Raw genomic sequence first — 26,919 nt, 5'->3', positions numbered from 1 at the left:
CCTCCATAAACCCGAACGCGGCACTCCGACGGGGCGCGCGTCTGGCTCAGTTTCCGTTCCCTCACTCACCCCGCAGCGCAGTCCATGCTGAAGCAGCCTGCAGAGCAAGGCCCTCAGGACAGTCACTCCTCGTACCGCCTTCGCTTCCAACACAAACCCCGGGCGCACAGGCCCCGCCCACTGGCTGCTGCCCCATCCCGCGGGACCCCACCCTTGTGGTCCCTGTGACTGCCCCTCCCTGGCATCCCCACCGTGTGCAGAGTGGGGGAGCGCAGCAGGACCCAAGGGGCAGGAACATCCAGCCACGTGGTGTCACCTGCACGTCCGCAGTCCTCACCTGCTGCTAGGACCAGGCCTCGGGGCGGGGCGGGGGCAGAGCCGGAAGCAGGCAGAGGGGCTCCTAGGGGCTCCTGGGGCTCCGACCTCGCAGTGTCAGGAGGCAGGCGGAGGACGGGGGGGGGCTGCGACGGCACGTACCTGCTGCGCGCTCCGCTGGGACTGCAGGCTGGACTGGAGCCGCCTCAGCAGCGGGGCGCCGTTCCTGGACAGCCTCTTCAGCAGCCAGTAGCTGTGGGCGCGCTCGACAAACTGCTTCTTCCGCTGAATGGCCACCTGATTCGCAATCCTATTTAATCTAAAACACGGAAAAACTCAGAGTTTAGCTTTACAGAGGTATGTTAACACGCTTTCACCATGGAAGCTAGAAACGACGGCGCCCCTCTCCATCGGCCGGACGTGCTCACGCGACGTCTCTCCTAGCCCTGGCTCACGTAGTGCCACCTCCGCTGCCCCTGGTTCTGCTGACAGAGGCCAGCATCTCCAACGAGCCACGGGTGTCATCCATTCTCAACTCACCCTGCGTTTATCAGTTCAGACACCTAAAAATAAAACGTGCCGAGCACAGCTTGAATGTGTTTAATTTCCTCCACATCACGCCGCCCCACGCACGCGGCCGTGACCAGGTACATGTGAAGACCCCTCAAGGACAGCTCACGCCCACGGAGGGTGGCGGGTGCAGGGTACTGGTCCCACTCAGTCACCTCAAAGAGGACAGAGATGTGACAACTTGAGGTAGAAGGAAAAGCAGCTGACGGGCCAGGGCTGGAGACGAAGAGGGGCTACTGCTGGCTGAGGTGACAACGGGGTCTTCAAGTCTCCCGAGAGACCTCACCCTTTCAGAGACCACAGAATGCAAAGGCTTTGTAAAAACACTCGCAGAAGGGACGGTGATCACTCAACAATTCTGAGGCCACCAGAGAGCTGGCACCTCCCCAGTACCACCCTCCCTGAAACGACCACCCGTCAATCCGCCGCACAAGGACACTGAGTGGTAATGGGAGGTCACTCTAAACTCAAACTTAACAGAACAAAAACATGAAATGCAACAAGGCATTCCTCATGGTGCACCGAAATCAGAATTTCAGGACAGCAAGCAAGGAATTTCAAGACCTATCTTTTTAAAAGATGCAACTCACAAGTTTTACAAAATAACCAATGAACAAAATAGTCCCACACAGCCCCAACACCCCCGCACGGCCCTCCGCTTAAACCGCAGCTCCTGGCCACGTGGCTGCTTGGCCATCTGCTGAGCTCTGATGGACATGGCTGCCCTCCCGGGGTCAAGACCCGCGTGCCATGCAGGGACCCAATGTCCCCTCCTCTAGGGGGACCCAGCTTGAGTCCTTCTGGGGACCCAACCTGAGAAACTGACTTTGGGGACAGCTCTGTGCCAGACACAGGCCAGGGGCTTTGCAGAAGTAACCCTCGTCCGGTCAAGCCCCAAGGGGAAGGTGCCAAGAGCCCCCGCAGGCAGATGTGAACCCCCGGTATGTACGAGCTCAAGTGTGTTCACAGCCTGCCCTTGACCAAAGGGCCACAGGTCCACACATTCCAGGACACCTGGTCACATGGCCTCAGCGTGGCAGGAACGGGATGCCCAGGAGCGGCACCCAGCCCGACCCCACCATCGCCAGGGGCCCCAGCAGAGGGTGCACTGGAGACACAGGCTCTGCAGAGGGCCCCGCGCCCGAGCTGGTGTGCCCATGGGCGGTGCCAGCCTTCGTCCTTACCACCCTGGGCTGAGCGCACGCGGGCACAGCCGGGGCCGGCCACAGTGCCCCACGGCCCTCCGCACACACGGACGGATGTTCTCACACGCTCACTCGGCTACCTCGAGGGTCCCGTGAAGCAAGGAGACAGAAGCACTTTTTAACAATTTCAAGGTCCAGAAAAATGCTGTTCGGCCGCACGCTTTTATAGATTTGAACCTCACAAAACCAGCCGCCCTCTCCTCCAGAGTCGGGACGTGTGAGCTGTCGGCAGCCCATGGCCTGGGAGAAGGCGTGGGAAGCTGTCCTGACGTGCCTGCTGCAAGCCGCGCTTTGAGCACTGATGGCAGCATGCGAGCACCCAAGTGCCAGAGGAGCGGGCAGGGCTGAGTGCCCCGGAAGGACACACGCTGTGCTGACATTCAATGCCGCCGCACCCACCCAGCTGTGGGGGGCAGAGGGCGCGCCAACCCACACCACGGAAACGCCCAGCGGAGGGCACGGCACCAACGCAGGACGGGAAGCGACTCGGCTCCCTGGACAAACTCCAAGGGGAAAGAGGCCAAGCGGGGAGACTCACAGGGCTCGCGTAACTGTAGAGGCCCAGTGAACCCTGGTGTTCAGAACGGGGTAAGCAGGTGAGTCCCACACAGGGGAGTACAGCGGTGGTCCCGTGGTGGGTGGGAAAGGGTTGTCGGGGGCTGGGGGCTGGCCCATCAGGTGGACTGTGGTTTCGAGCCTGCCTGCCCTCAAGTCAGTCATTAAACTAGGCATTTCTTCTGTGCAACTTCCTGATTTTGATTCTATTTTAAACTTTTTTTTACTACAGTATTGGGCAAGAGCATATCGAAAGGATCACAAGTCTGACTTTCTCAAGGCTTTTTGAATGTGCCTTATAAACAAAGTGCTTCCAAGTGACAGATCAACAGGCATAACTGACAGATGCCCAGTAAGTGCTGGCGACATGGCTTCTGGAGATGCATCAGGAGACGGTGGACGGTGGCGGCCGCAGCGGCCTGCACTGAGCTTCTGGAGAAACTGAAGGCGGGCCCCAACGCAGGTCAGCTCGTAAAACGTCCGTGTGCGATGTGGGGACACAACGTGGAAGGGAATTTTACAAATTGACTGCATCGCACAGCACAATGGCTTTTATACAACCTACTGCACGTGTGACGAAGGTCTGCGGCACTCACGTCTCTGGTAACAACCAGGAACGCAGCAGAGGGAGACCCTGTCTCACCACAGGAGGGACGTCCCATACAGAAACCTCGCCTGTCTTTCCAAACCCCGTTTCATTAACAGAGGCGCCCGGAAGTGTCACTTTCGGTTAAGAATCTTCAAGTTGTCCGTTTCTTTCATTTGAGCGTGTACCAACGACTGTGACAACATGACCAGGAAGAAACCTAAACACTCAAGGTCCAGTGAGAGTGACGTGAGGTTAACGTGGGGACAGCAGCTGGGTGGCAGTCAGCCGCACCCTGACAACGAAACCCGCCCCCAAGTGACTAAAGACCTGTGAGGGACACTGGAGGGACAGACGCACTGGGACGCCCCAGACTGACAGCAGCAAGGAGACAGCCAACAAATCGAGGTGTTCGCAAGAAACTGCGGCCGCTGAGCCCTGAGTGGGGCGGGTGGCAGGGGACAGGAGGGCCACTGAAGAGCACTTAGAAGAAAACCCTGAGGTTTTCTTAGAAGAAAACCCTCACAGAAATAAAGGATCATTTAAACAAGATACAACACCAGCCATAAGTAAATAAATGAAAATGCATTAAAAACTAAAAGGTGATGCCCTCCATCCGCTCTCACCCCATCACGTCGGCCCTGGGCGGGCAGTCCTTGGGTGAGTCTGGATGAAAACAAGAAAAACTGCAGGCCGGAACAGCCCGCCCAAACTGTCGTTTTCACAGGTGTCCATGAAAATAACGTAAGAGACTCTACAACGTATTCTACCAATCTAGAAACAAAAACCTAGATCTACACAAACGACAAAACGAAACTCATTTTTAAAAACACTCCCGCACTCAACTTTCGTGGAGATTTTTATGGAGCAAAGCATCGCCTCCCACGAAGACGCTGACGACGTCCTCGTGGGCAGCGAGGCGGCCGCGGCCGTGTTTTCGTAGACGGCGGGGAGCGAGGCTTCCGAGACGGACATGCACGCCGGGGGACTCGGGCCGAGCCCAAAGCAGAGCGTGGAGGCCGGGGGCCTCGCACAGGAGGACGAGGGGCCGAGCACGGCCCGGCGATGGAGAACAAGGGGGACTGGCCTGCACAGGGCAGGGCTCGGGGAGCCACTGTGGGATTCGGAGAGGTGGCCAGAGGTGCGGGGACAGGGCCGCGAGCGCTGGCAGCCGATGGGCAGGGGGGCGTAAACCAGCACGCGGCCGGCTGCAGCGAGCCCCGGCTGCGGGAGGGCTGTGCAGAGCCGCAGGGCTGGGGAGGGCGGGCTCCTCAAACCTGACCCCAACCGCGCCCCGCGTCAGAAAACCACGCCAACTGACAACCGTCCGCAGCACGACTATGGCTGTTTCGGACCCTTGTTCTCTACGCGGACACATCCGTGGGGGAAGCGATATGACTGGGACCTGCCTCAAAGCCATCACAAGGCAGCAGGTGAGGGACACCAGACAGGTGTGGGGACTGGTGACTGCCGAAGCGGGGTCAGAGTGCTGGGCTCGCCTACTCCACAGATTTCCAACCCTAAAAAGACTTTTGAAGACGTCAGTGAAAACGAGGAGGTCAGCTTCCCAGGGGCGGGAAGCCATCCACACAACCTACCCAACTCGCCACATGCTGCCGAGGTGGGGCCTCCCCAGCGCCGGGGACGGGCCAGCGAAAAGAGAGACACCCCAGGTGGTGCTGGGGGCAACGTAGCAGCACCCAAAACGCCGCTCCCAAGAGCACCTGCACTGGCGGCAAGGACGTACCCAACGCCACCCACCAGGGACGCTTCAGTCAGGATGACGCAGACCCACTGCAACACGCAACCTGTGTCCAAGGTCCCTGTACAGGCCGCCCAGATGGCCTGTGCACCAGGCAGGGAGACAGGCGTGCGTGACGCCGATGGCGGCTACCGCGGGGAGGGCCGCGACTGGGAGGGGCCCTCACTCAACACCCGGCTCCGCTTTCTAAATGCTCTACGTTTGATAAACGGGAACGTTGGTCTCTCGAGTTTTTTCCTGTGTTTAAGCTTGTGATATAAAAATCACGAAAAACAAGGAAAATGCCATTAAAAAATCATCCCCACCTTCATGTGGGAGGGACGCTGGGCGAGCACCCTCATGAGGTCCCCTGCCGTCGCCACTGGGCACTGGGACTTTAGACGCACCCTCCCTCTCCAAGCCTCTCTCTTGAAGGGTCTGAATCTCTACGATGGGCACGAACAGCTGGGGTTGGATGGAGGTCGCCGTGGCACCAGTGAGACAGAGTCAACCTCCCAGACCTAAAAGCCCCGCATTTGCCTCTGGAAGTGGTTCTGGGCCACCCTGGCTCCCAGGAGAACCCCCTGCCCAGTGTGGCTCGGGTCAGGACTCTCCAGACCCTCCTGGGTTCCCAGACACATGGGTGACAGTCACAGAGCCCCAAGGTCACCGGGGTGTGCACGTCGGCACCTCCCGGCCGGGCCTCCCCACCACCCAGTCACAGTGAGGTGGCTGCCTGCAGTGGGCCTCCCCAGCAGACCAAGAGCTGCAGTCCCCGAGGCCAGGCCAACGGTGATGGCCAGCAGGGTGGAGCCCCACCTCATGCCCTCCCAATGCCCACCTCTCCCCCACCACCCACCGAGCGCCAGGCCCGGCCCAGCGCCCGCAAGCCCACCCTGGGGACCCGCGGGGTGGCCTTCTCTGGAAACCACTGCCTGCTGGCCCACGATGTCATGACAGAAGGAACCTGCTGACAGGAAAAGCGGAGGGAGGGCTGAGGTGGGCGCTGTTTCCTGCCCTCACGGGGAGATGACCCAGGCGAGGGCAGATGCGATGCGACACCTGGGCCGTGAAGTGGAGCAGGGTGGCCATATGGCCTCCAAGGGCATCCCAGACCTCACATCGCACTCCAGAAAATACGAAAGCAAAGACTTCCTGGAGACACTAGCAACATTTCCATCACCAAGAAGCAAGGGACACCGCGGCCTCCAGGTGAGGGACGCATGACGTCTACATGATACCTGGGACACGTCCGATAGCCACGAGGACACCAGACAAATCCTAAAAGAGGCCGGCAGTCCTAAGGGGCAGGGCCGTCTTCTTTGAAATAGGGCTTCTCGGGGACACTGAGCAGCCATGGAAGTGTCCAGACCAAAGACAGACCACAGAGACTGGCCAGGAGGGGGCCGCTGTGTGCGGGGCACGTGGGGTACGACGTTAGTTAGCGAGAGGTGACTCGGGGTAAAGATCTGGGTGTTTCTCCTTCTCCTTGTTTTTGCAACATTTCATAAATTTGCGGTTTTTCCTCAGTAAAAAGCTGAAGTAAAGATAACCCTCGCCCCCTGGCCCTACTCTGGCCTCTACGGGTGCCTGTGGAGAGCACTCCCTCGGCCTACCTGTCACACTGCCCAATACCGTACCCGCGTGAGCCCAGGCGACACCCAGGCGGGAGTGGAGGCCTGCTTGCAGGTGGCGATGACCCACTGCTAGGATTACAGTCGTCAAGTAAACTGTCAACCCTCCCTCTGCCCAGAGGGAGCCAGCACGGTGACCGTGAACAGAAGTGGCAAAACCCCGCTGGCAAGCTCTCCCCGGAGATGCGTGGCGGGGAGACCCTTCCAGTGGGACAGCAATCACAGCCAGCGGGCTGAGCATGGGGGACACCAGGGCAGTCCTGCCCACGGAGCCCACCTACCCAGCAGAGCCGCCAAGAGGAGGGGGCCTGAGGGCGGCGGGGCCGAGGCGTCTGAATGCTTGGCGACACACCGCAGCCCCCAGGAACACTAACTTTATTTGCGTAAACAGCGCAACCTCATACTAGCCACACACGTCGGAAGTGCACAGTGCCAAGTGGGACTCACAGCCTTTCCCAGCATTCCCTACCTTCCACTCGCTTGGGCTCCCAGGGCGACAGGGACCTGCTCACCAGATGTGCCACGCCCCCTCGGTAAGGAGCTGGCAGCAGCCGCGCACAGCAGGGCCCAACCCACAACCCGGGGAGCAAGGAGCGGAACACACAAGACAGTGCTCGGGACACAGGAGCATGGGACGTCCCGCCTCCATGGAAGCTCGGGTGCACGCCTCAGGGACCAGTAGCAGAGCCTGCGCCTGCACGCCCGGCAGCCGTCCCTCTGCCCCTGGTTCCAGAGCCACTTTCCAGAGATGCTTGAGCACCTTCCCATGGGGGTACTAGGGGAGCCACCACCCAGGCCACGGGGTCTCAAGACAGGCCCCAACGGGCGTCCACAGGCGCACACACAGCCCCACTGCTGTGGGGCCCCCAGAGCGGGGCCTCCACCTGGCAGGGCTAAGCCAGCACGTCTCTCGTGTCCCTAGGACGTGGCACATCGTGGCATAACAAAACTAACTGCTGGAAACGTGAAGACACAAGGCTCAAGTCCAAGTTCTCATTGCTGGAGTCACAAGCACAAAGTCCCCCTGTCCGACGGCTACCGGCGCTCACTCGCGTCTGTCCTCGCCGGATGTACAGAAGCGGGGGCGCCCAGCAGCGGCGGCCTTGAGGACGGAGGACTGGGAAGCCGCTTCTCCGTCCTCATCAACGCAGGTCACCACTTCCTTTGTGGCATCGGCCTTGACTTGAGACTATACGTGGAACCCAAGTGGCCGAGAGGACCTGGCCAAGGAGCACACCCACTGTGTTCACGAGAAGCCACCGTACTGCACAGATAAGGGGCCAAGTTACCTGACCAGGCACTCCGGCGGGGGGCGGCGGGGCTGATCAGTTACACCAGGGGATCCAGGCGACCCTAACTCGATGAGTCCCTTCCCCTGACCATCCCCTCCCCCAGGAGGCAGCCGTAAAGTAGATAAGGCACAAGGCACCGGAGGAGCACACAGGGCGAAGCCGGCACGTGAGGAGGCAGCGGGTGACAGGAGCAGCAGCGGCGCCCAGGTCACGGCGTTTCTTGGAGGGGGATGGGCACTGTCTTCCCTACACCTGGCTTCCCACCTGAGACGCTGACGCTGTTGGAAACAGCTTTCATTATAAGGAAAGCAGGGGAGGGAGGGCGCAGGTGGAAGCAGCTGCTCAGGACTGACTGGAAGAACCCGCGCAGTGTCCGACCACACCCACAGCACCCCGGGACTGGCCCAGGCGGGCCCCCAGCCTGACTCCAGCAACTCGGGACTCTCAAGTGGGTGGCCAAAGCCTTGGACGAGCCACCTCTTATCCCGCGATCTAGTGCTCAAGGAAGTCAAAACCAGTCTGTGACTTCAAGGCATTAAATGTTCTAAAATTGAACGTGTTGTCCTCTGCTCACTGGGAACAGACTAACTTGGAACCAACCGTCTGCTGTCCCCACCACTTGAAAACTTAATATTTAAACCACCAAATCGCAAAGCACTCACTGTCCCTGTCAGCCCACCGTCCTCCCTGCAGGGCACAAAGACGACCCCTCCTCCCTCGGCCCACGTCCCTCCTGCTGCCCAGCGGGCCTGGGAGCACTGTCGCAGCTCGGCTGGCTCTTGCAGCACAGGCTGTGGAGGGCGCCCAGCTTCCCCCGCAGGCGGCATGCCCGGCTTCACCCCAACTTGCGCTCCCTGGGCCCTCTGCACGCCCCCAAAGTAATGCTTTGATCCTGAGAACAGGCCGGCCACCAGTCAGCCACCCCTCCCAGCACCTGCCCTGACGCCCCGCAGGTGCTCCAACACTCTGACTGACTGGGAGAGCTCCTTCTGTGGCAAGGTGACCCGGAGCATCAGGGTCTCCCAAAGACTCCAGGCAGCCCAGTCGACGAAGCCTGCAGCCCAGACACTTGTCCAGGTGCGTCCTTCGACTCTACTCCAAACCAAAATGACAGGCGATCCCTAATTTAGGACAAGAACAAAGAGACGCGGCAACCACACACCTTCGGCACGTGGTTCAGCTCCAGCGTCTGCTCTGAAACGCGGGCCGAAGCGTGCGTGTTCTCACGGGCCGAGTCACCTCAGACTCCCGGCGCCGGCGCCGCCCCCTCCACCGCAGGCCAGGTGCGCTCTCCTGCCCACGTGCCCGTGGCCCCAGGCCGGCCCCTCAGGGAGCAGGGCGGGAACCAGGGGAGCTCACTGGACTTCTGCGTTTGTTAGTTCACATTTTTGTTGTTTACCTCAATTTCAGTAAAGCTGAAATGCTGAGGCTCTTAGAGACCCTTGATACAAACCCCGCACTTCCTAACTCAGAGACAGGAACCCAAACGGAACCGGCTTTTCAAGTCAGGCTGAGACGTGAAGAGAGAAACCTTGGTTCTGACGACAATTTTCTCTAAAGAGGGAGTGTGAGCACTTTCACCCACTTTGTCTGATTCCCTGGTTCTGTAATGAGCACACGCTGCTCTGTAGAAGAGAAAAGAATTCGTTTCGGGGGTGAGGGCAAAACCACGCTTCGAACTCTCCAGACAGTAAGTGCCTGCTCCTGTCCAGGTGAAACCAGGGCTCTCTGCGGCAGGTCCTGGCACACGCATAAGTTCACTAGTGAGAGCGTGACGAAACTCGTGACCCTTAACCACAATGTGTCAGATGGCACGAAGTATTTTACATCACAGATACCCGGGGAAAAAAACAGAAAAGGCTAATGTTCAAGATAGTAAGGGTGATTCTTTCTTTTAATAAAAATATCTTGGCACGTCTGTCACCTACTGGACTTAACACAATTTTACCTCCACATGACTCACTCTCAAATACGAAGGCAGTCCGGGCACCAACAGGCGCCTCTCCAAGCGCGCTCGCGAGCAGACGTGCACGTGCACCCTGATTCCATCAGCTCGATGCTGTACTTCCTCCCCAACCAGGCCCTGTTACAAGTGTGTCACTTCCTCAAAGCTCAGGAAGCACCGGTGTGGGGTGTCTGCTCCCCTAGACCCGCCCCCCCCTCGGCACTCGAGGCCCCCGGTGTGAAACTGCCCCAGTCACTGAGCTCGCATTCCCAGCAGGAGCGCCTTCAGCAGGTCTGCAACAAGACAAGCAGGCAGAGGAGGGGACACGTCCAGGCGCAGGAGCAGACACAGCTGGATGAGGACCGGCCAGGGGACCGGGCGAGAGCGAGGCGGGGCCAGCCCACGGCAGGCGCTGACAGGGCCAGTGCCCGCCACTGAAGCCCCTCTAGGCCGGAGAGCCCTACGCTGGCCGGCAACCAGCACCACCAAGGACGTGGTCAGGAAAACCAGACAGACTGTCACACGACAGGAAGGCAGCCAGCGCCTCAGTCCACACGGCTCCGGCCAGCCCCACTCCGGTCCCCGCCCCAGGGTCTTCCTACCCGGCCGTGCTCCTTTACTTCCCACCAGATTACTCCAACAATCCCAGAAGGTTCCCAAGCCGCGGGAAGGAGCAGGGTGAGGAAGAGCATTCTGCTGTGTCAAAGCCAGCAAGCCACGCCTGGGCACTCTCGGCCCCGGAGCCCGGTGACCAGTCAGAGTCCGGCTGACCGAGGACTGGTGTAGGCAGCAGGGACGCCGAACATCCTTCCAGGGCTGGCTGACCCCCAGGGGCCCCAAGAACAGGGACCGCACGAGGCGGCGCCCTAGTGGCCATTAGGAAGCGTTGCAAACAGCAGGCGCGGGGGCGCCCCATCCGGCCAGTGGGGCCCCTCCCTGGCGCCCCCGAACCCACTTACCTCTGAGGGGGGATGTAGGGCGCGCACACAGGCGGCAAGGCCGCACAAGGCTCACTCAGCGTCTTCTTAGCCTTCTTCGCTTTCTTCCTGACCTTGGACGTGGACCTGACCGTTTTGACTGAGCCCTCTTTTCGACACACACCATTTTTCATTTCGACATCCCCATAAATGTTCAGAGGCCTCCGGGTGCAGCCCGGGGGCGTGTGGACGTCACAGTACGCAGTCTTTCTGACGGAGAAGGTGGCGGCGCCGCCGGCCAGCTCCCTCACAGGCTCCATCTTCATGTAGAGGCCGGCCCTCTGGGCACACGTGACGTGGAAGGCCGTGTAGCAGTTGGCCTTGTGGCACTGGATGCAGGCGCCCACGCCCTTCTGCTTGCAGAGGTAGCAGGTCAGCTTCCAGCGGGCGGGCGGGATGTTCCTGACCCCGTCGATGGGCTCGATGAACACCGTGTTGGCGAAGCCCACCTCCGGGATCCACAGGGCGCACACCACGTGGCCCCAGCGGTCATCGTCCGTCTTTTTGAAGGCACCTCCCTTGTTGGGGCAGAGCACGCAGTCAGCGGGCCGGGCCCGGGACTGCAGGCAATGTCGGCACAGCCACTGGCCCTCAGGGATGTAGGGCACACCGTAGCACTCCTGGTGCACGGCCAGGTTGCACATGTCGCAGAAGAGGATGACGTTGCTGTTCTGGCACTCGCCGTCCATGCAGATGCAGCACACGGCGTCCTCGTCGATCAGCGACTGCTGCTCGCCCTGCTTCTGGTTCTCGCAGTACGACTCCTTCTCGAAGCGGTCCATCAGGAACTCGAACACGCTCTGCGACACGGCCGACACGCAGTCGCCCTTCCGCCGCTCGTTGATGATCTCCAGCCAGGCATAGTCCTCCTCGTCCATGTCGTACTCCACCTCGTTGTCCAGCTCCTCTGCCGACTTCTCGATGAACTTGTAGTACACGGGGGGCCTCCTGGGGGCGGACGGGGGGCTGTACTCCACCAGCCGCACCTTGGGCTCCGGAAGCGCACTGGCCGAGGCCGGTGTGCCGTGCGCGCTGGGGACGGCCTCATTTTTCTTTCTGACTCGGTTGTTTTTGTGGCGCTTAGTTCTCAGGCACACAGGCGGCCTCTCACTGTTCTCTTTATTGCTGTTGCATTCGCTCATTTCTTGAGCGGTGAGGTCATCTTCCAGTATGATCTCCAGGGGGTCGAAAATGCTGATCCTGTGCAGGCGCCCCTCGATCTCGATCTCCACCATCCTCTGCGCCTGCGCGTAGGTCAGGGTCTCCCGCGCCGGGGGGTGCTTAGTGCTGCACGGGGAGGAAGGGTGCCTCGCTGCAGCGCCTCGATGGCATCGTCCTTTCCTCCTCATTTGGTACTGGCTCCCTGGGACAGAGGCAGAGACCAAGTTAGCTCGAGGAAGCCGCCACGCACACTAAATCAGAACTCGCAGCTCACGGGCTTGGAGGGTCCCCAAATCCCTCATCCCAGGACAGCCCGTCCCCACCGGGGCCTCCCAGGACCAGAGGGGAGGACAGGTGGTGAGGAGTTACCCTCCAAGACACTGCAATTCCCACTGCTTGCCAGCCATCTTCCCAGACCAAGCCGACCTGTCACCAAAATGACTGCAGAGTCCCTCGAGAGCAAGGGTCCCAGCCCCGGGCCAAGGAAGGCCACCCACGCACAGGGCTAGACTCCAGGAGGCATGGCGGTTGTGACTGTGAGGCAAGGGTGCTCAGCAGCTCTCTGCTCCTGACCAATGCTCCCAGGATGCACCCTGCCCTTCTCTGCTCTTCCTCACCCCCGTGCCCTGGTCCCGGCAGCGCCCACGCTGGGGAGCGGAGGGCAGCAGAGCCCTTGGTGGTCTGACCACACACAGTCTGTCCTTCTCCGTGAGCATGCCCCCCACACCTGTGTTGAGGCACAGGGCCACCAATCACACTAGGACCCAAGAGGGGAACCCCATACTTGCCCCCGGGAGGCCCCAACTCAGCCTCTGTAGGGTCTCAGCAGTGACCACCATGGAACCCACCCCGCCATGGGCCAGTTGACCTGCCCCTTCCCCCAGGGGGATTTCTCAGCTGTTGGCTTGACTGTGGTGCCCGGCCAGGCCCTCGTCCTTCTCAAGTACACAAGACATGAAGGCACCATGGATGGCACCTGCGCTCCCACTTCGCAGCGAGGGCCACCTCTGAGAACCCCACGCCCCCTGTAGGGCCACCACCATGGTTTGCCAGCACTGGCTCAGGTGCCTGAAATCTTGACCAGAGATTTACAATTTGCTCTTTGCAGACCACTGCCTCTGACTGTCTCTGAGTGAGCCCACTTTCATGTGAAGCCCCTGACTCTGGACCGCCACCTGCCAAACAGGAACTGACAAGGACCTCTCCCAGACCTCTCAGACTCCTCCCTGCTAGCAACCACATTTCACTGATTTTTAAGAGACTGGCTTACAAACATTCCAAGCTGGAGCCCAAAGCCTGCTGCGCAAGGCCCAGGGGAAGCCTCGGGCACCCGCGGGAACCGGAATGTCAGCCTCACGGCCACCTAACTGGTCCCTGGGAAAGGCCCTCGAAGGGCAGGCTTCACTTCGTAAGCCCTGAAAGGAAATCTCAGCAGACCCTAAATGCACTTTTTAAAACACACCCATCAGATTGTGGCTTTCTTTTATCAAATGGAAATCTGTTTTTTGAAATCTGAGAGGAATTCCTTGCAAAAAGGAGCACGGCCATGCTCGGCCAAATCCCAACTCACCTGCACCTCAGAGGCCTCCCGGTGAACCCAAGAACCCAGGAATCCTGGACTCCTCAGGAGCTGTCAGCAAAGCCACCACCCCATGGCCAAGAACCTGCAAGCCCTTCTGCAGGGAGCTGGGCATGTCCCGCAGGTGTCCGCACCACAGCCTGCACGGAGGGGACCGGGAGGGGACCCTGCTGCACCGGGGAGAACTCCACGTGTCATTACTGAGGTGGGGCCGAAGCAACAGCTGCTTACTCGCCAGATGCAAAGCAAACATGTAATTTTCTCTCCCCAGCAGAGCCCCGAGAAGCGCTAACGCCAACCAGCCCTTCACGCCCACTGTCCCGATGGGCACTAAGGCTCCACCTGACCACTTTCCACAAGAAGTTCACGGACACCTATGGTCACAACAACTCTAACTTGCAATGCACTTGTGACCTGGAAGAAGGCATCCAGCAGCGCTGCCTGGCATAGCGACCTGCCACCTCGCCTGCCTGTCACCTCCCTACGCCCACAGGCTCTGTCTCTGGCCCTCTGGCTCCACCCACTCTTGGCGCTTTTGTGCAGGGACAAGCATTTCCACATGAGGGGACCAGCAAGAAAAATTTAACAAGTGTCTCCAGAAATTATTCTGCTAAACGCATCCTGAAAAGCCATGTGAGCCCGGAGAGGACAACTCCACACTGACGAGCGGCTCTGGCTGTCAAATCACTTCATTTCCTGCCTGACTTGGGACGAGTCATTTGAGCGTCCAGCCTCTGCTCCCTGTACCGTGTAGTGTGTGCACAGGGGACAGTCCGGGGCGCACTGGCCGCACGCGGCCCAAGGGGACACAGCGCTCGGGTCGCTGCCTCGCAGAGCAGGTGCGAGGCCACGTAAGTAAACACACCCTAACTCTATAAACCCTGTCTTCCGTGATGGCCCAGGCAAGGGCGAGCTCTGCGGGGTGACGGGAACGTCGTCGAGGGGGGTGGCTTCCTGGGCGTAGAGACGTTTGTCGGAACTCACACCAGCCGCACTTTCTGTGAACTGTACCTCAGTAAAGCTACTTCTTTAAAACGGGCCGGCAGGGCCGGGGCACAAGTCCATTTCAAGGTGTTTACTGCCAACACTGCCCGGAAGCGGGAGGGACGCCTCCCAGGGCCGCCGGCCGCCCGCCGCCCTGTCCCCGACTCCCCGGTCTCCAGGAAGCCTTTAGAGTCGGCCCTGCGGACGGGGCCCGTCCCGGCAACACCACCCAGGCTATCTGTTACATAATGCGCCCCGCGGGCGCGACGAGGGCGCCCGGCCGGCTCGCAGCCGGGTTCTCGTGCGGGTCCCGCCCCGCCGAGCCCGCGGCCGCAGCCCCTGCGGCGCCCGAGCGCGAGGAGGCCCGCAGGGGACGAGCGCCGGGCCCGCCGCCGGCCGCCCCGAGCCCCCGGCCGCCTCCGAGCGCCGGCCGCCTCCGAGCCCCGGCCGCCCCGACTCCCCGGCCTCCCTCCGGCCTCCGTCCGGCCCCCGCCCGCCCGCGGACAATGCGCCGCCGCGGCCTCAAACATGGCGGCGGCGCGGCCCCGGGCGGCCGGCGGCCCTCGCGGCGGCAGCGGCGCCCCCGGCCCGGCCCCCCCACTCACCTTCGGGGCCGCGGGAGCCCGGCGGGCGGGCGGGCGGGCGCGGGGGCCGGCGCGGCCGAGGCAGCGCAAATGGCGCCCGCGGCTCCTCCGCCAACGGCCGCGCAGGCCCGGCCGCCGCCGCTCTGGGCGCGGGCTCCTCTCGGCGCGGGGCCCGGCGGGCGGCGGGCGGGCGCGGGGCCGGGGGGCCGGCGGCGGGGAGCGGGGCGCGGGCGCGGGGCTGCTGGGACGCCCGGGCCGGCTCGCTCACTCGCTCCCCAGCGAAGCAAACAATGCGGCGAGCGCTCCGCCCGGCGCGCTGCGTGCGAGACGCGCCCCGCCCGCCGCCGCCGTGACGCGAGCGCGGGGGGCGGGGCGACGAGGGGCGGGGAGACGGGCAAACGGGGAAGCGCGGGCGGCGGGGCGGGGATCCAGGGGCGGGACCATGGGAGGGCGGGGGCGGATCGGCCGCACAGCGGGAAGGGGCTGCGGCGGCCCTAGGTGGGTGCTGGGCGCAAGGGTGCCTTAGGGGACGCCCGCAGGGAGACAGGAGGGGTGAGCGTGGGGGCCAGGCCAGAAGAAGGGGACATGGAAAGCGAAGAAAGGAAACTCCCAACAACGAGATGGAAGAGAACCTGAGCGGGCGCCGGACAGGGGAGGAGCCACTGCGCGGGGGCGCCGGGTGGAGGACGGAGAAGCGGGTACTGGTGGGGTGGGAGAAGCCGGGGGGATGGTCCCTGCGGAGTCGGGAGGCCGGAGGGGCGGCTGATGGGGTGCGTGCAAGGAGAGAGATGAGCAGCCCGGCCTGAGGCGCCGCCGCAGCTGGGCCCTCGGTTAGGCATCAGAGGCCTAGTGTGCGGTGACCAGGTGCCCGAACACTCCCCCAGAAGAGGATCCGCTGGCTGCTTCCCCCTTGGCCTTTGTTTAAACTCTACAATTCAGTGGTTTCACGACAGTTTTCATCCGGAGATTAAGTCTCAAGATACTCTGAGGGGAGGGAGAAGCCTAAATGGCTACTCGGTGGCCTTGGAGGGTTTGTCAGCCTGTCAGTGCCGTGGCCATGAAGGAGCCTCTGCTGTGGGGGCAGCACAGCCCCAGGGGAAAGGCGCAGCAGGTGGCCCCCAGCCTGCCCATCAGGGGAGTCCCTCGGGACAGGAATGGACACCCCTCTCCAGGGCAGAGGCTGGGTCCTTCTGAGCTGGTAAGAGCCTTCTCGCGTGGATGGGCAAGGCAGGGTCCACTGCTTAGGAGGCCGCCCCAAACACCTTCTTGGGGGCAGGCTTCCCCTGCCCCACTGTCCTGGGTGGGGGACGGGACCCACAGGCCTTTTGCTGGCAGTACCTGTGCCCCACTGCCACCCAGTGCACAGGTTGAGAACTGAAGGCTTGGGGGTGGGAAGGGACTGCAGCCAAGGTCACCCAGTGGTCAGTCATGAGAAAGGTCCCACCTTGAAGCTGGTGTCCCTCCAGACACACCCTTGGGCGGGGACTGGACCCCGAAGGCATGTGCACAGGACCCAGGAGCTGCAGCTTCTCCCCGCTCTTCGGATGTGTGCTGATCTGAGGCCAGCAGAGCTGGGGTGCCAGCAGTGGAGGGCAAGCAAGCAGGCCTGCACCCCTGTCCGCCCAGGGCGTGCCAGCTGCAAGCTCGCAAGCTGGAGGGTCTCACAACGTGGAGCAGGAGGAGGAGACAGTCTCAGGAAAGAGAAGATGAAAGACAAACCCTTCTCCACGGAACAAGAGATGGGAGAATGGCTTCTCAAAGGAGGACTTGGTGCCCAGAAGGTAAGAAGAAAGCCCCACAGGCATGTCAGCGGCTCCAAACGGCAGCCTTTCCCTTTGCCCAGGGGCCTGCGACGCGGGATTCCAAGGATAAAATGGTGGAGCTCAGACACCTTCAGAGAAGGGGCCTTCTGGTCAGACTGCACCCCACTGTCATTGTTTTGCGAGGAGGGGAGCCTGACGGCCCCTTGACAAAGCAGTGGTTGCCTGAGTTCTAAGAACATTGAACCTAGAATTCCACACACCGTGAAGCCAGCATCCAAGTGAAACCGCACAACGACGGTGTCTTCACGGCCTGTAATCGTCCAAGTACCACGCACGGTCTCTAAGAAATTACTGAAAGATACACCCTAGCGAAATGAACAGGGAATCCTAGCGTAAGACAGGAATGCCAGCGAAGAAACCGCTTTGGACTATTAAAAAGAAAATCAAATAACAACTTGAGAGCGAATCCCAGATGACTGAACACGGCACATGGCAAGCAGAGGGAGGGGCAGGAAGTACAAGTTGACTAGAGCTCTTCTATTGCTAGAGGATTTTAGAATGGACAGAAAAAGGCTTAAAATGTTAAAATATCCAAGTTTCTCCTAAAAAATGGAAATAGGATTTACAATTCCATGACACATGGGTGAAAACTGAAAGGAAGAAAAATTGACTGTGCCAATACAAAGCAGAAAAAAAGGAAAAATGCGTGCTAAATAAGGACCAGAACATGAGATGACAGGGATCCGTTCAAATGTTTGAGTTGAGAGACAGGATTGAATTAAAGTCGTGCTAAAAGACTGAGACTCTCAAATTGGAATATAAATGTTTTTAAATAGTGTTTACAAGAAATACTAAAATGTCACAGAGTGAAAATAAGAGTGAAAAGTATGTATCTCATAATTTTTGCTCCTCAAAAGACCATGAAGAGAAGGAAGAACAAAAGGCTAAAAACAAGAGGGTATTTGCAACACGTGCACCTTGCAAATGATGGGTGCCCAGAATATACAGAGAGCCCTTTCAACTCCACTGGAAAACGACCAGCCAGTGAGACGGCGGGCAAAGCCCGTCAGCTAGCAGACGACAACACGGAAAGGGCCAATACCTTCACTAGGCATTTTGCAAATGCAAAGAGAAACGCACCAAGTGGTCACAGACATTCAAGCCTGGCAATACCTGGTGACGCCTAGAAGGTGAGTCACTGAGACACACACATCCTGCTGGCCAGAATATCAGGTGGTGCAATCATCTGGGTAAATTATATGGCATTAGCCAACGAGGTTGGACGCATGCATAGCAAACCACCCCAAAACTTTGCAGTCAAAACAACAACCACGCCCTTGGCTCACGGGTCTGCCCTGCGGGCAGGAGTCCACAGTCACGGCTCGTCTACGCTGCGCCTCGCCAGCTGGGGCACCTCCCCAGGGGCTGGAGGGGTCGCGTCCAAAATGGCATTCCCACGCGGGTGTTCAGCCAGCTCAGGCTGTGGGCTGAGGGCGTGGGGACTTCCTCATGGGACGGAGGCCAGGTTCCGAGAGCAAGGAGTCCCAAGAGAACCAGCTGGGACGTGTATTGCCTTTTATGTCATCTCCTCAGAAGCCACATGGCGTCACTTCCGCTCCAGCCCGTCCAGATGCAAGTCGTGAGGGGACACTGTCACCTGCTTCCTATAGAGAGAAGTGTCAGGGTCCCTCTTTAGCGAGAGCGCGTGCCGTGGAAGAAGTTGCTGTGGCCACTTTGGGGTGATGCAAGCTGCCACGTGTGCGGGCCGCGCCCAGCCACGGGGTCCGGCCACCGGGTCCACCCGGACTGCTCCGCGCCAGCACGCACGCGGCCTGGAGACCCGAACGGGTTCTTTGGAGGACTTGTGGCAGTGTCCAGGAGCAAAGATGCTGGGGAGACCCTGAGAGTCCACAGACAGTGAAGGGGACGAGCAAGGGGCATCATACAGTGGCGGAGCGACCGCAGCTGACAGGAGCGGACCACAGTACCACGAGCCACGTGTCGGGTCTCGGACAACAATGCCGAATGGGACCGGCTCACGGGAGGCTGTCACCTGCGGTTCCACGCACACTGGGCAGACAGAGCTGGGACAGGGGCGTGTGAGGACGACACACACCCCTCTGTCTCCCCTGACATCTATGAATGAACCTTGAGTTCATGCTGGTGGTCACAGTTCCAACCCAGCAGAGGTCACCCGGCTCGTCCCCTCTCTGTGTGACGCTCTTTCAACAGGAAGAGCCCCCGCGTTCACCTAGTGGTCAGCCCGGAGCTTGGCCTCAGACGCAACAGCTGCTGCCCCCTATGAGGTGCACCGGCCAAAAGCTGGGTTCTGGGGACATCAAGGATCTCCTGCCCCACCCCACACGTCCCACCGTTAGCTCTGCGGCTGAAGGCCCGGACCCAGGAAAGGCAAGCGGAAGGTGCCAGCGTTGTTTTCAAGGCTCTGTTTTCTAGAGAATGGAGATAAAACTCTTCTTTTCTCCTGCTCTGTCTCTAAGCTCACGGAGTAGCCTGTGCCCTCAGATGCAAGTCGTGAGGGGACACTGTCACCTGCTTCCTCTAGAGACAAGTGAAACATTCTTTAAGTGGTGATTTTCCCTCTTCGGCATTCAGGGGAAATTGTTGTTACTGACTCTTCACTTTTAATAGAAATCTGGTTATTTGCATAGTTTCAATAGAAATCAGTCCTCCTCTTTGCCAGGACACAACAGGACAAATCGATTGTGCAGCCAAGACCTGACGCTGGTGTCGTGTCTGAGAAAACATCCCCTGGGGTTCCGTGTGACCCACCGAGCTGAGGGTCAAGGGTCATAGGGCCTGTGTTGACCCAACACCCCCACAGGCCTCAGGCCCACGCCGTCCAGGCCCCTGCACCGCAGTGCACCTGTCTTCCAGGTGGCGAGGAGGATGCGAGCTGGGGCAGGCACCACGGTCCTGGGGAGGGTGGCAGTTCTGCAGGCAAGGTTCAGTTGTATGACCGAGGAAGAGAGGAGATTAGGAGAAATTAAAGTCTCAGGTGTAGCAGAGGCCCAGTCCCACACCCCCGACCTCCCAGGCAGAAGCCGAGTTTCCGGCCTCGGCGGTGGGAAATGCCATATGGCTCGGATGTGCTGGCCGAAGCTGTTCATTACCATCCCTGCGGCTCCTGTGTGGGTGCTTTCTGTGGTGCACAGTAACCTTTGGAGATTCTCGTGATGGAGGGAGGGGGTGGCGCTAATAAAAATTTTCCTAAAGGCAGGACGGTGGCAGGCCCTTTGGGTGGGAGGCTCAGTGTGGTCCCCAGACCTGACTCTCTGGGGTGCGCTGTTTAACTTGTTATTTACTATGGATTATGACTTTTTTACGACTCGTGGAGGACAGACTTGTAGAAAACGATGGCTCGGTAAAATGATTCTTGTCTGACAGCAACGCAAACGAATTTTGCTCACTAGAAAGTGACAGAAATGACTTCTGTCTGGTAGGGAAGATTCCGGTTAGAACAGCTCGCGGTTTTACGGCCCCTGGAGAACGGTGGCCTGTTTTTTGATCTCGGTTAACATGCTTACCCCAGCGAGCTTTTTTCCAGCCCCTACAAATACTTCCCTCTCCCTGCAAGCTTTTGAACCAGCCTCACCATCGTGCTGGTTTCTGCATGAATGACTTAAATAAACCTTTGACACACCCTCACTTTAGAGCTGCAATGCTGCATTTTTAACTTTTTGAAAAATTATGTTTTGACAGCTCCCACGTGTAGCCGCACCCTCAGCACCTCCCGTGGGGCGTCTAATACACATCTCGGACTTCACAGGCCTGAGATCGCGTGCCTGGCCCTCATCCCCAAACTTCTCTCATCTTTTTCATCTGCTATGGGTTGAACCGTGCCCCCCAAAAGATAAGTGGATGTCCCAATCCCCGAACCTGTGGCTGTGACCTCGCTGGAAATGGGTCTTCACAGGCGATCACCTCGACAGGAGGTCACAGGGCCGGCCCGAACCCAGTGACTGCTGTGCTTGTAAGAACAGGGGGTTTGGACGCAGACACGCAGGGAGACGGACATGCGACAGCAGAGGCAGAGACGGGAAGGCCGAGCTCCCCGGCCACCAGGAGCTGGAGGCAGGAAGGGTTCGGGGTGGGGGAGCCCTGCGGACGCGTGACCTCAGCCTGGCAGCCTCCAGGACGTGACACAGCGCGTTTCCCGTTGTCTGAACCACCCAGTTTGTGGTACGTTGTTACGGCAGCTTCACTATCTCAGTAGATGTTGACCCCGTGCTTCCTGCGTGAGAGGCAGGGCCTTTCTGCCCACATCTGCTCCGTCAGCAAATACTGTTGGCTCCCCCTTCAAAACGTGTCCAGAAGCAGCCCTGTGTCCCCACCTCTGGTCACCTCTGCAGAGCCAGGCAGTGTTCTCCCTCACCAGGCCATCTCGGAATCCCGACTAGTCTCAACAGCCCAAGTGACACTGCTGTGCTCAGAACCTCCCAGTGGCTCCCCACCTCTCAGAATAAAAGCCAAAGTCCTCAACTCAACAACCAAAATAAACCAGATTAGAAAACAGATAAAGAACTTGAAAGACATTTCTCCAAAGAAGATACACGAACGGCCAATAGGCACATGGAGAGGTCCTCAGCATCGGCAGCCAGCCATCGGGGGGACGCAGGTGAGAACCACAGACGCCACACCCAGGAGGACGGAGAGATCTGAAAAGCCTGAAGACAGCGAGCGTTAGTGAAGATGCGGAGAAACTGGAACGCTCTTGCACTGCCGGCGGGAACGCGAAATGGGCAGCTGAGCGTTTCCCCAAATGCTTAAACACAGAGTCACCACGTGCCCCAGTCCCACTCCCGGCTGTACCGCCAAGAGAGTGAACGCACCTGTCCACACAGATGTGCACATGGAGACGCACAGCAGGATCGTCACCACGGCCAAGGAGTGAAAACGCACCAAATGGCCACCAGCTGACGATGGACAAGCGAAATGTGGCCTGTCCGTATGGAATATTCTCTGGCAATAAGGAGAAAGTGCTGAAATCCACTACAACACGGGAACGGTGCTCGGAGAAGGAAGCCGAAGGCTCGCGCGATTCCATCGCTATGAAATGTCACAGAGACAGAAATCTGTGGAGACAGAAAGCTCATTCGTGGTACGGGCTTTCTCTGGGGGTGGCGAAAACGTCCCAAAATTGGCTGGTAAGCGTGGCACAACCTCGTGCCTATAATAAAAATCATTCGATTGTACAATTTTAAATGGGTGAATTGTATGGTTTGTGAGTTATATCTCAATAAAGCCGTTTTTAAAATACACTGAACAATTATACAAATAAGATTTTAAAATAACACCAGAGGCTTCTGGTTCAGGAGTGGATGATGTGAACACATCTCACCCTCCTCTTCCAACTGAATGGAACTTTAAAAACTGGGAAATAATAGAGCAGACAATTACACACCTCCGAAAGGTGGATGAAGGAGGGCGGGCTGGCCAGGAACTCAGGACTGAGGGCAAAGACAGCAGCCTGGAGTCTCCCGCACCCACCCAGCAGGAGACAGCAGCCTGGGCCCGCGTGTCCCCCGCTTACACCAGCGGCTGCCGGGAGCCCACCTGTACCCCCCGCAGGGGAACTGGCAGAGCGGGAGGCCTGCTGGCCCGTCTCAGGGAGCACTCTCCATCCCACGGGTCCTCCCGTTCCCAGGGCCCGACTTCCAGCTCGGGGCAGCCTGGACCATCAGCTCTGTCCCTACAGGCAGCACCAACAGAACAACGTGGAAGCTCTAGCAGCAGCAGATGAATGAAACGGACCAGACTGGAATGCCAAGCCCTGGAAACGATGCCGCCACTGGAGCCACAACCCGCAAACGTGGGCCGGGATGAGCTGCGCCCGAACGGGACACCTGCCTGCAAAGCAGAAGGCTCACGTGGGATTCAGCTCTCCTGACGGAATACCCGAGCTGCAGAGACTACGATTTTAAACATTACTGTCATACCAAGACCCAGGAAATTTACAACTTGAATAAGAAAAAAAACAGATACCAATCCAGACGAATCAGATGTTGGAATTATCTGACAGAGATTGTAAACAGCCATCACGAATATGCTTCAACAAGAAATTTCGAATTATCTTGAAACAAATGAAAACATTAAATCTTAGCAAAGAGATAAATTATTGAAAAAAAGAAATCGAAATTACAGAACTGAAAAATACAGTACACCAAAATAAAAAATTCCCCAAACGGGCTTAATAGCACAATTACTATAACAGGAGAAAGACTCCATGAACTGGAGCACAGAACAACAGAAATTACCCGGTCTGAAAAAGAGAGAGAAAATAGACTGAAAAAAGAAATAACAACCCTTCAGGGACCTGTGGACCATAAAGAGAAATTAACATTTGTATCACTGGATCCCAGGAGAGGAGAAAAAGCGTGGGGCTGAACAAAATATTTGAAGAACTAACGGCAGAAATTTTCCAAATATAAACCTACACATTCAAGAAACTGAGCAAATCTCAAACGAGATAAACCCAAAGAAATCTATGCCACACACATGATAACCAAACTTCTGAAAACTCAGACCGACAAAGAAAAATGTCTTGAAAGCAGACAGAAGCAGCGCATGCCTATAAGGGAAGAATAATCAGAATAACTGGATTTTTCCACCTGGAACCATGGAGGCCAGAGGAAGTGGCCCATTTTTCAAGCGCTGAGAGGAAAGAACTGTCAACCATGAATTCTGTGTCTAGGGAACATATACTTAAGGAATGAAGGGGAAATGAAAACATTCTCAGTCAAAACTAAAATAACTTGTCATTAGCAGAACCACCCTTACAGAATAGCTAAAGGAAGTCCTCCGAACAGAAAATAAATTGTGTGAGACGGCTTAGAGCTTCAGAAAAGAAAAACACCGGATGGGTAAAATAGAGATAAATATAATAGATTATCTTTTTATCATGAGTTTCTTAAAAAAGTCATATTGGATGATTGAAACAAACCTTGTAACCATCCGATATGGCACTAAATGTACACGTAGAAAATACTTTAGAAATCACAGTTTTTAAAACGGGTTGGTAAAGGGAGCCACCTGGCAGTGAGGTTTCCACACTGCGCTCAAACTGTTAAAATGATATCGGTAGACAGGTAACAGGTGCCTCCTGCAACACCCAGAGAACCACTGGAAAACTATACAAATGTTATACTCGAAAGCAACATAAAATCAAGATGGAATTCTAAAATGTGTTCAAGTATCCCACCGGAAGGGAAGAAAAGAGAGAAGAATGAAAAAGAGAGAATAAACAGAAAACTCTTATTGTACTTATCGGCTCAACCAACTTACTAATAAGAAAAAGGCAGACTTAAGCCCAAATATATCACAAAGTTTAATGCAAATGGTCTAAATACACCGATTAAAACACAGATCGACGGAGTGGATTAAAAACAAACAAACAAAAAAACGGGACCCAACTACATGCTGCCCTACAGGAAACTCACTTCAAACATAATGGCTAAAAGTCAAAGAGAAAAAAAGATATAATAAATGCAAATATTAGTTCAAAAACGCAAGAGTGGCCGTGGTATATTATTTATTAACTAATACGTACTATACAATATATATTTTGATGTTATTAACCGTATGTTAAAGTTAGGTAGACTTCAGAACGAAGATTAGTGGGAACAAAGAGGAACATTATGTAAGGATAAAAGGATCAACCCACCTGGAAGACATCGTGATCCTAGATGTGTGTGCAGTCGAGCAGCCCAGCTGAAAGATACAGAAAGCGAAAAATGAGGGCCGAAAGGAGAAATAGACAAATCTACAATTCTAGTTGGGGACTTCCACATCTCCCTTTCGCGACTGACAGAACCACTAGACAGGAAGGCGACAAAGACGCACAAGAACTAACACCAGCACCATCCAACAAGATGTATAGGACATGCCACCCAGCCACAGCAGATCGCACAGTTCATGGAACGTTGGTCAAGGCAGACCATGTCCTGGGCCACAAAAAACAAATCTCAAACAATTTAAAAGAGCTGAAATCATACAGAGTATGGTCTCCGACCATAACGGAATCAAACTGGACATCACTAGCAGAAAGACCTCCGGAAAATCTCCAAACGGTTGGATGCTAAACAACACACTTTAAGCAATTCATGGCTCAAAGAGGAAGAAGGCTCAAGGAGATTTTTTAAATATTGAACTGAATAAAATGAAAATACAATGCATCCAAATTTGTAGGACACAAGAAAGCAGTGCTGGGAGGGAAATCTATACAACTGGACACCCTTCCGAGGAAAAAGGAAAAGTCTCAATAATCTAAGCTTCCACCTTAAGAACTTGGGGCGGGCGTGGCAAAATAAGCCCAAAGCAAGCAGAAGGAAATAATGGAAATAAGAGCAGAAATCGATGGAATTCGAAACAGAAAAATGAGAGAAAACCACTGAAACAGCTAGTTCTTAGAAAAGATCAATAAAATCGACAAGCCTCAGGCAAGACTGACAAGAAAAAAGAGAAAAACCAAATGATCGATATATAAAGAATGCAAAGGAGCTATCACTCCAGACCCTACATCTGTCGAAAGGGTCATGAGGGGATTGTGGTTAATTTTACATGTCAACTTGGCTGGGCCACGGTGCCCAGAGATTTAGTCCAGTGTTCTTCTGGGTGTCTCTTGGATGTCTCTGTGAGGGTGTTTTTGGATATGATTTACAAGAAAATCGGTGGCCACTGAGTAAAGCAAATCACCCCCCCAGACCGGGTGGGCCTCGTCCAATCAGTTGGGTGCAAATGTGTTTGACACCATTCGCCACTACTGAACTGCGAACTAAAATCACAGCTGTTTCAATGACGAAAATAAAAAGTCGTGTGACCGTAACAAATGCTGACAAAAATGTGGAGAAACTGGATCACTCAGACGCCGCCTGTGGGAACACGAAACGGCAGAATGGCTCCGGAAACCGGCTGGGCAGTTTCTCCAAAACCCGAACACGCAAGCACGGTATGCCGCAGTAGGGGCGCTGGGGGCACCTCTCCCAGAGAAATGAAGACGCGCTCACACCAGAGCCTGCACACATTCATAGCACCCCAGTCAGTACGGGCCAACACTGGGATCGACCCCGATGTTTCCCAGCAGGCGAGGGGTTAATGAACAGGTCCACCCACACACAGAACACCACCGCCGTGGAAGGAACCAACTGTTTATACGGTGCAGCCACTCGGATGCGGATCCAGGGGGACACGCTGGGCGGAAACAGCCACTCCCAGAGGTTACTTACCCTGTGATCTCACATATGACAACATTTTACAAATGGCGGACAGATGAGGGCTTGCCATGGATTAGTGACCGGTGGGGGCAGTGGGGACGGAGGCGTATCTGTAAAGGGGCAACAGGGGCCACCCTCGCTGGGGGTCTTCAGTGTCTTGCCTGTCGCTGCAGGAACCAGCTTGGGAGAGAAAATTGTATGGAATGCAATACAGATATGAGCACAAGTAAAGCCGGGACATTGGAACAAGACCAGTGGACTGCACCCCCGTTGCTGTCTGGGTTGTGACCTTCTGCTGTTTCATAAAGTGTTAGTTACCTTTGGGGAAGCTAGCTAACACAAGGCCTCCTTCCCTGTCACTTCCTAGGATTGCATGTGACTCTAATTACCTCTGTAACATTTTTCTTTTTCATTTTTATTATGGTGACATTGGTTAACGAAATCCAGTAAGTTTCAGGTGTACAATTCAACAGTAAGGCAGATATATATTGCATTGTGTGTTCACTGTCCACAGTTAGATTTCTTTCGGTCATCACTAACATTTTCAATTAAAAATTTCTTCTGCTAGGCATTTTTTTTCTGAGGAAATAACCAGAAGGGCCTGAAAAAGCATTGGAGCCGTCATGTTTCTCTGAGGATTGCCCACGATCGGGAGCGGGACACAGCCGGCACCCTTCCCCAGCTGTGTGCTCCCAGGTGCTGTGCAGTGTGTCAAGTGGCCAGCGTAGTGGTGCCCGGACACCTAGGATCGGGGGTGTGGACACGTGGAAGTAGATATTTTGTTAGGTGGAAACGGCA

At 57.0% G+C, this 26,919-nt stretch overlaps 1 protein-coding gene across 9 annotated transcripts in view; it reads right to left on the bottom strand.

Moving 5' to 3' along the window:
* Positions 1 to 26,919, bottom strand: part of BRD1 (bromodomain containing 1) — a 52,700-nt gene that overhangs the window by 24,083 nt on the left and 1,698 nt on the right. For 6 of the 9 annotated variants that reach the window (XM_039863119.1, XM_039863122.1, XM_039863121.1 and 3 more), the window contains exons 1-2: positions 10,803 to 12,183; positions 478 to 634 (exon numbers count right to left, since the gene is read on the bottom strand). In XM_039863119.1, the coding sequence (XP_039719053.1) occupies positions 478 to 634; positions 10,803 to 12,169 (1,524 nt within the window). In that variant the 5' untranslated portion in view covers positions 12,170 to 12,183. Of the gene's footprint in view, positions 1 to 477; positions 635 to 10,802; positions 12,184 to 13,551; positions 14,776 to 15,149; positions 15,213 to 24,572; positions 24,620 to 26,919 lie in introns of those variants that run through there. The other 3 variants (XM_039863117.1, XM_039863116.1, XM_039863118.1) reach the window with 3 other exon arrangements.

This window comes from Pteropus medius, unplaced genomic scaffold (genome assembly GCF_902729225.1).
Source record: "Pteropus medius unplaced genomic scaffold, Ma_sr-lr_union100, whole genome shotgun sequence".
Classification (NCBI taxonomy): Eukaryota; Metazoa; Chordata; class Mammalia; order Chiroptera; family Pteropodidae; genus Pteropus; species Pteropus medius.
The sequence above is the reverse complement of the archived record's forward strand: the minus strand, read 5'-3'. Positions and strand labels throughout refer to the sequence as shown.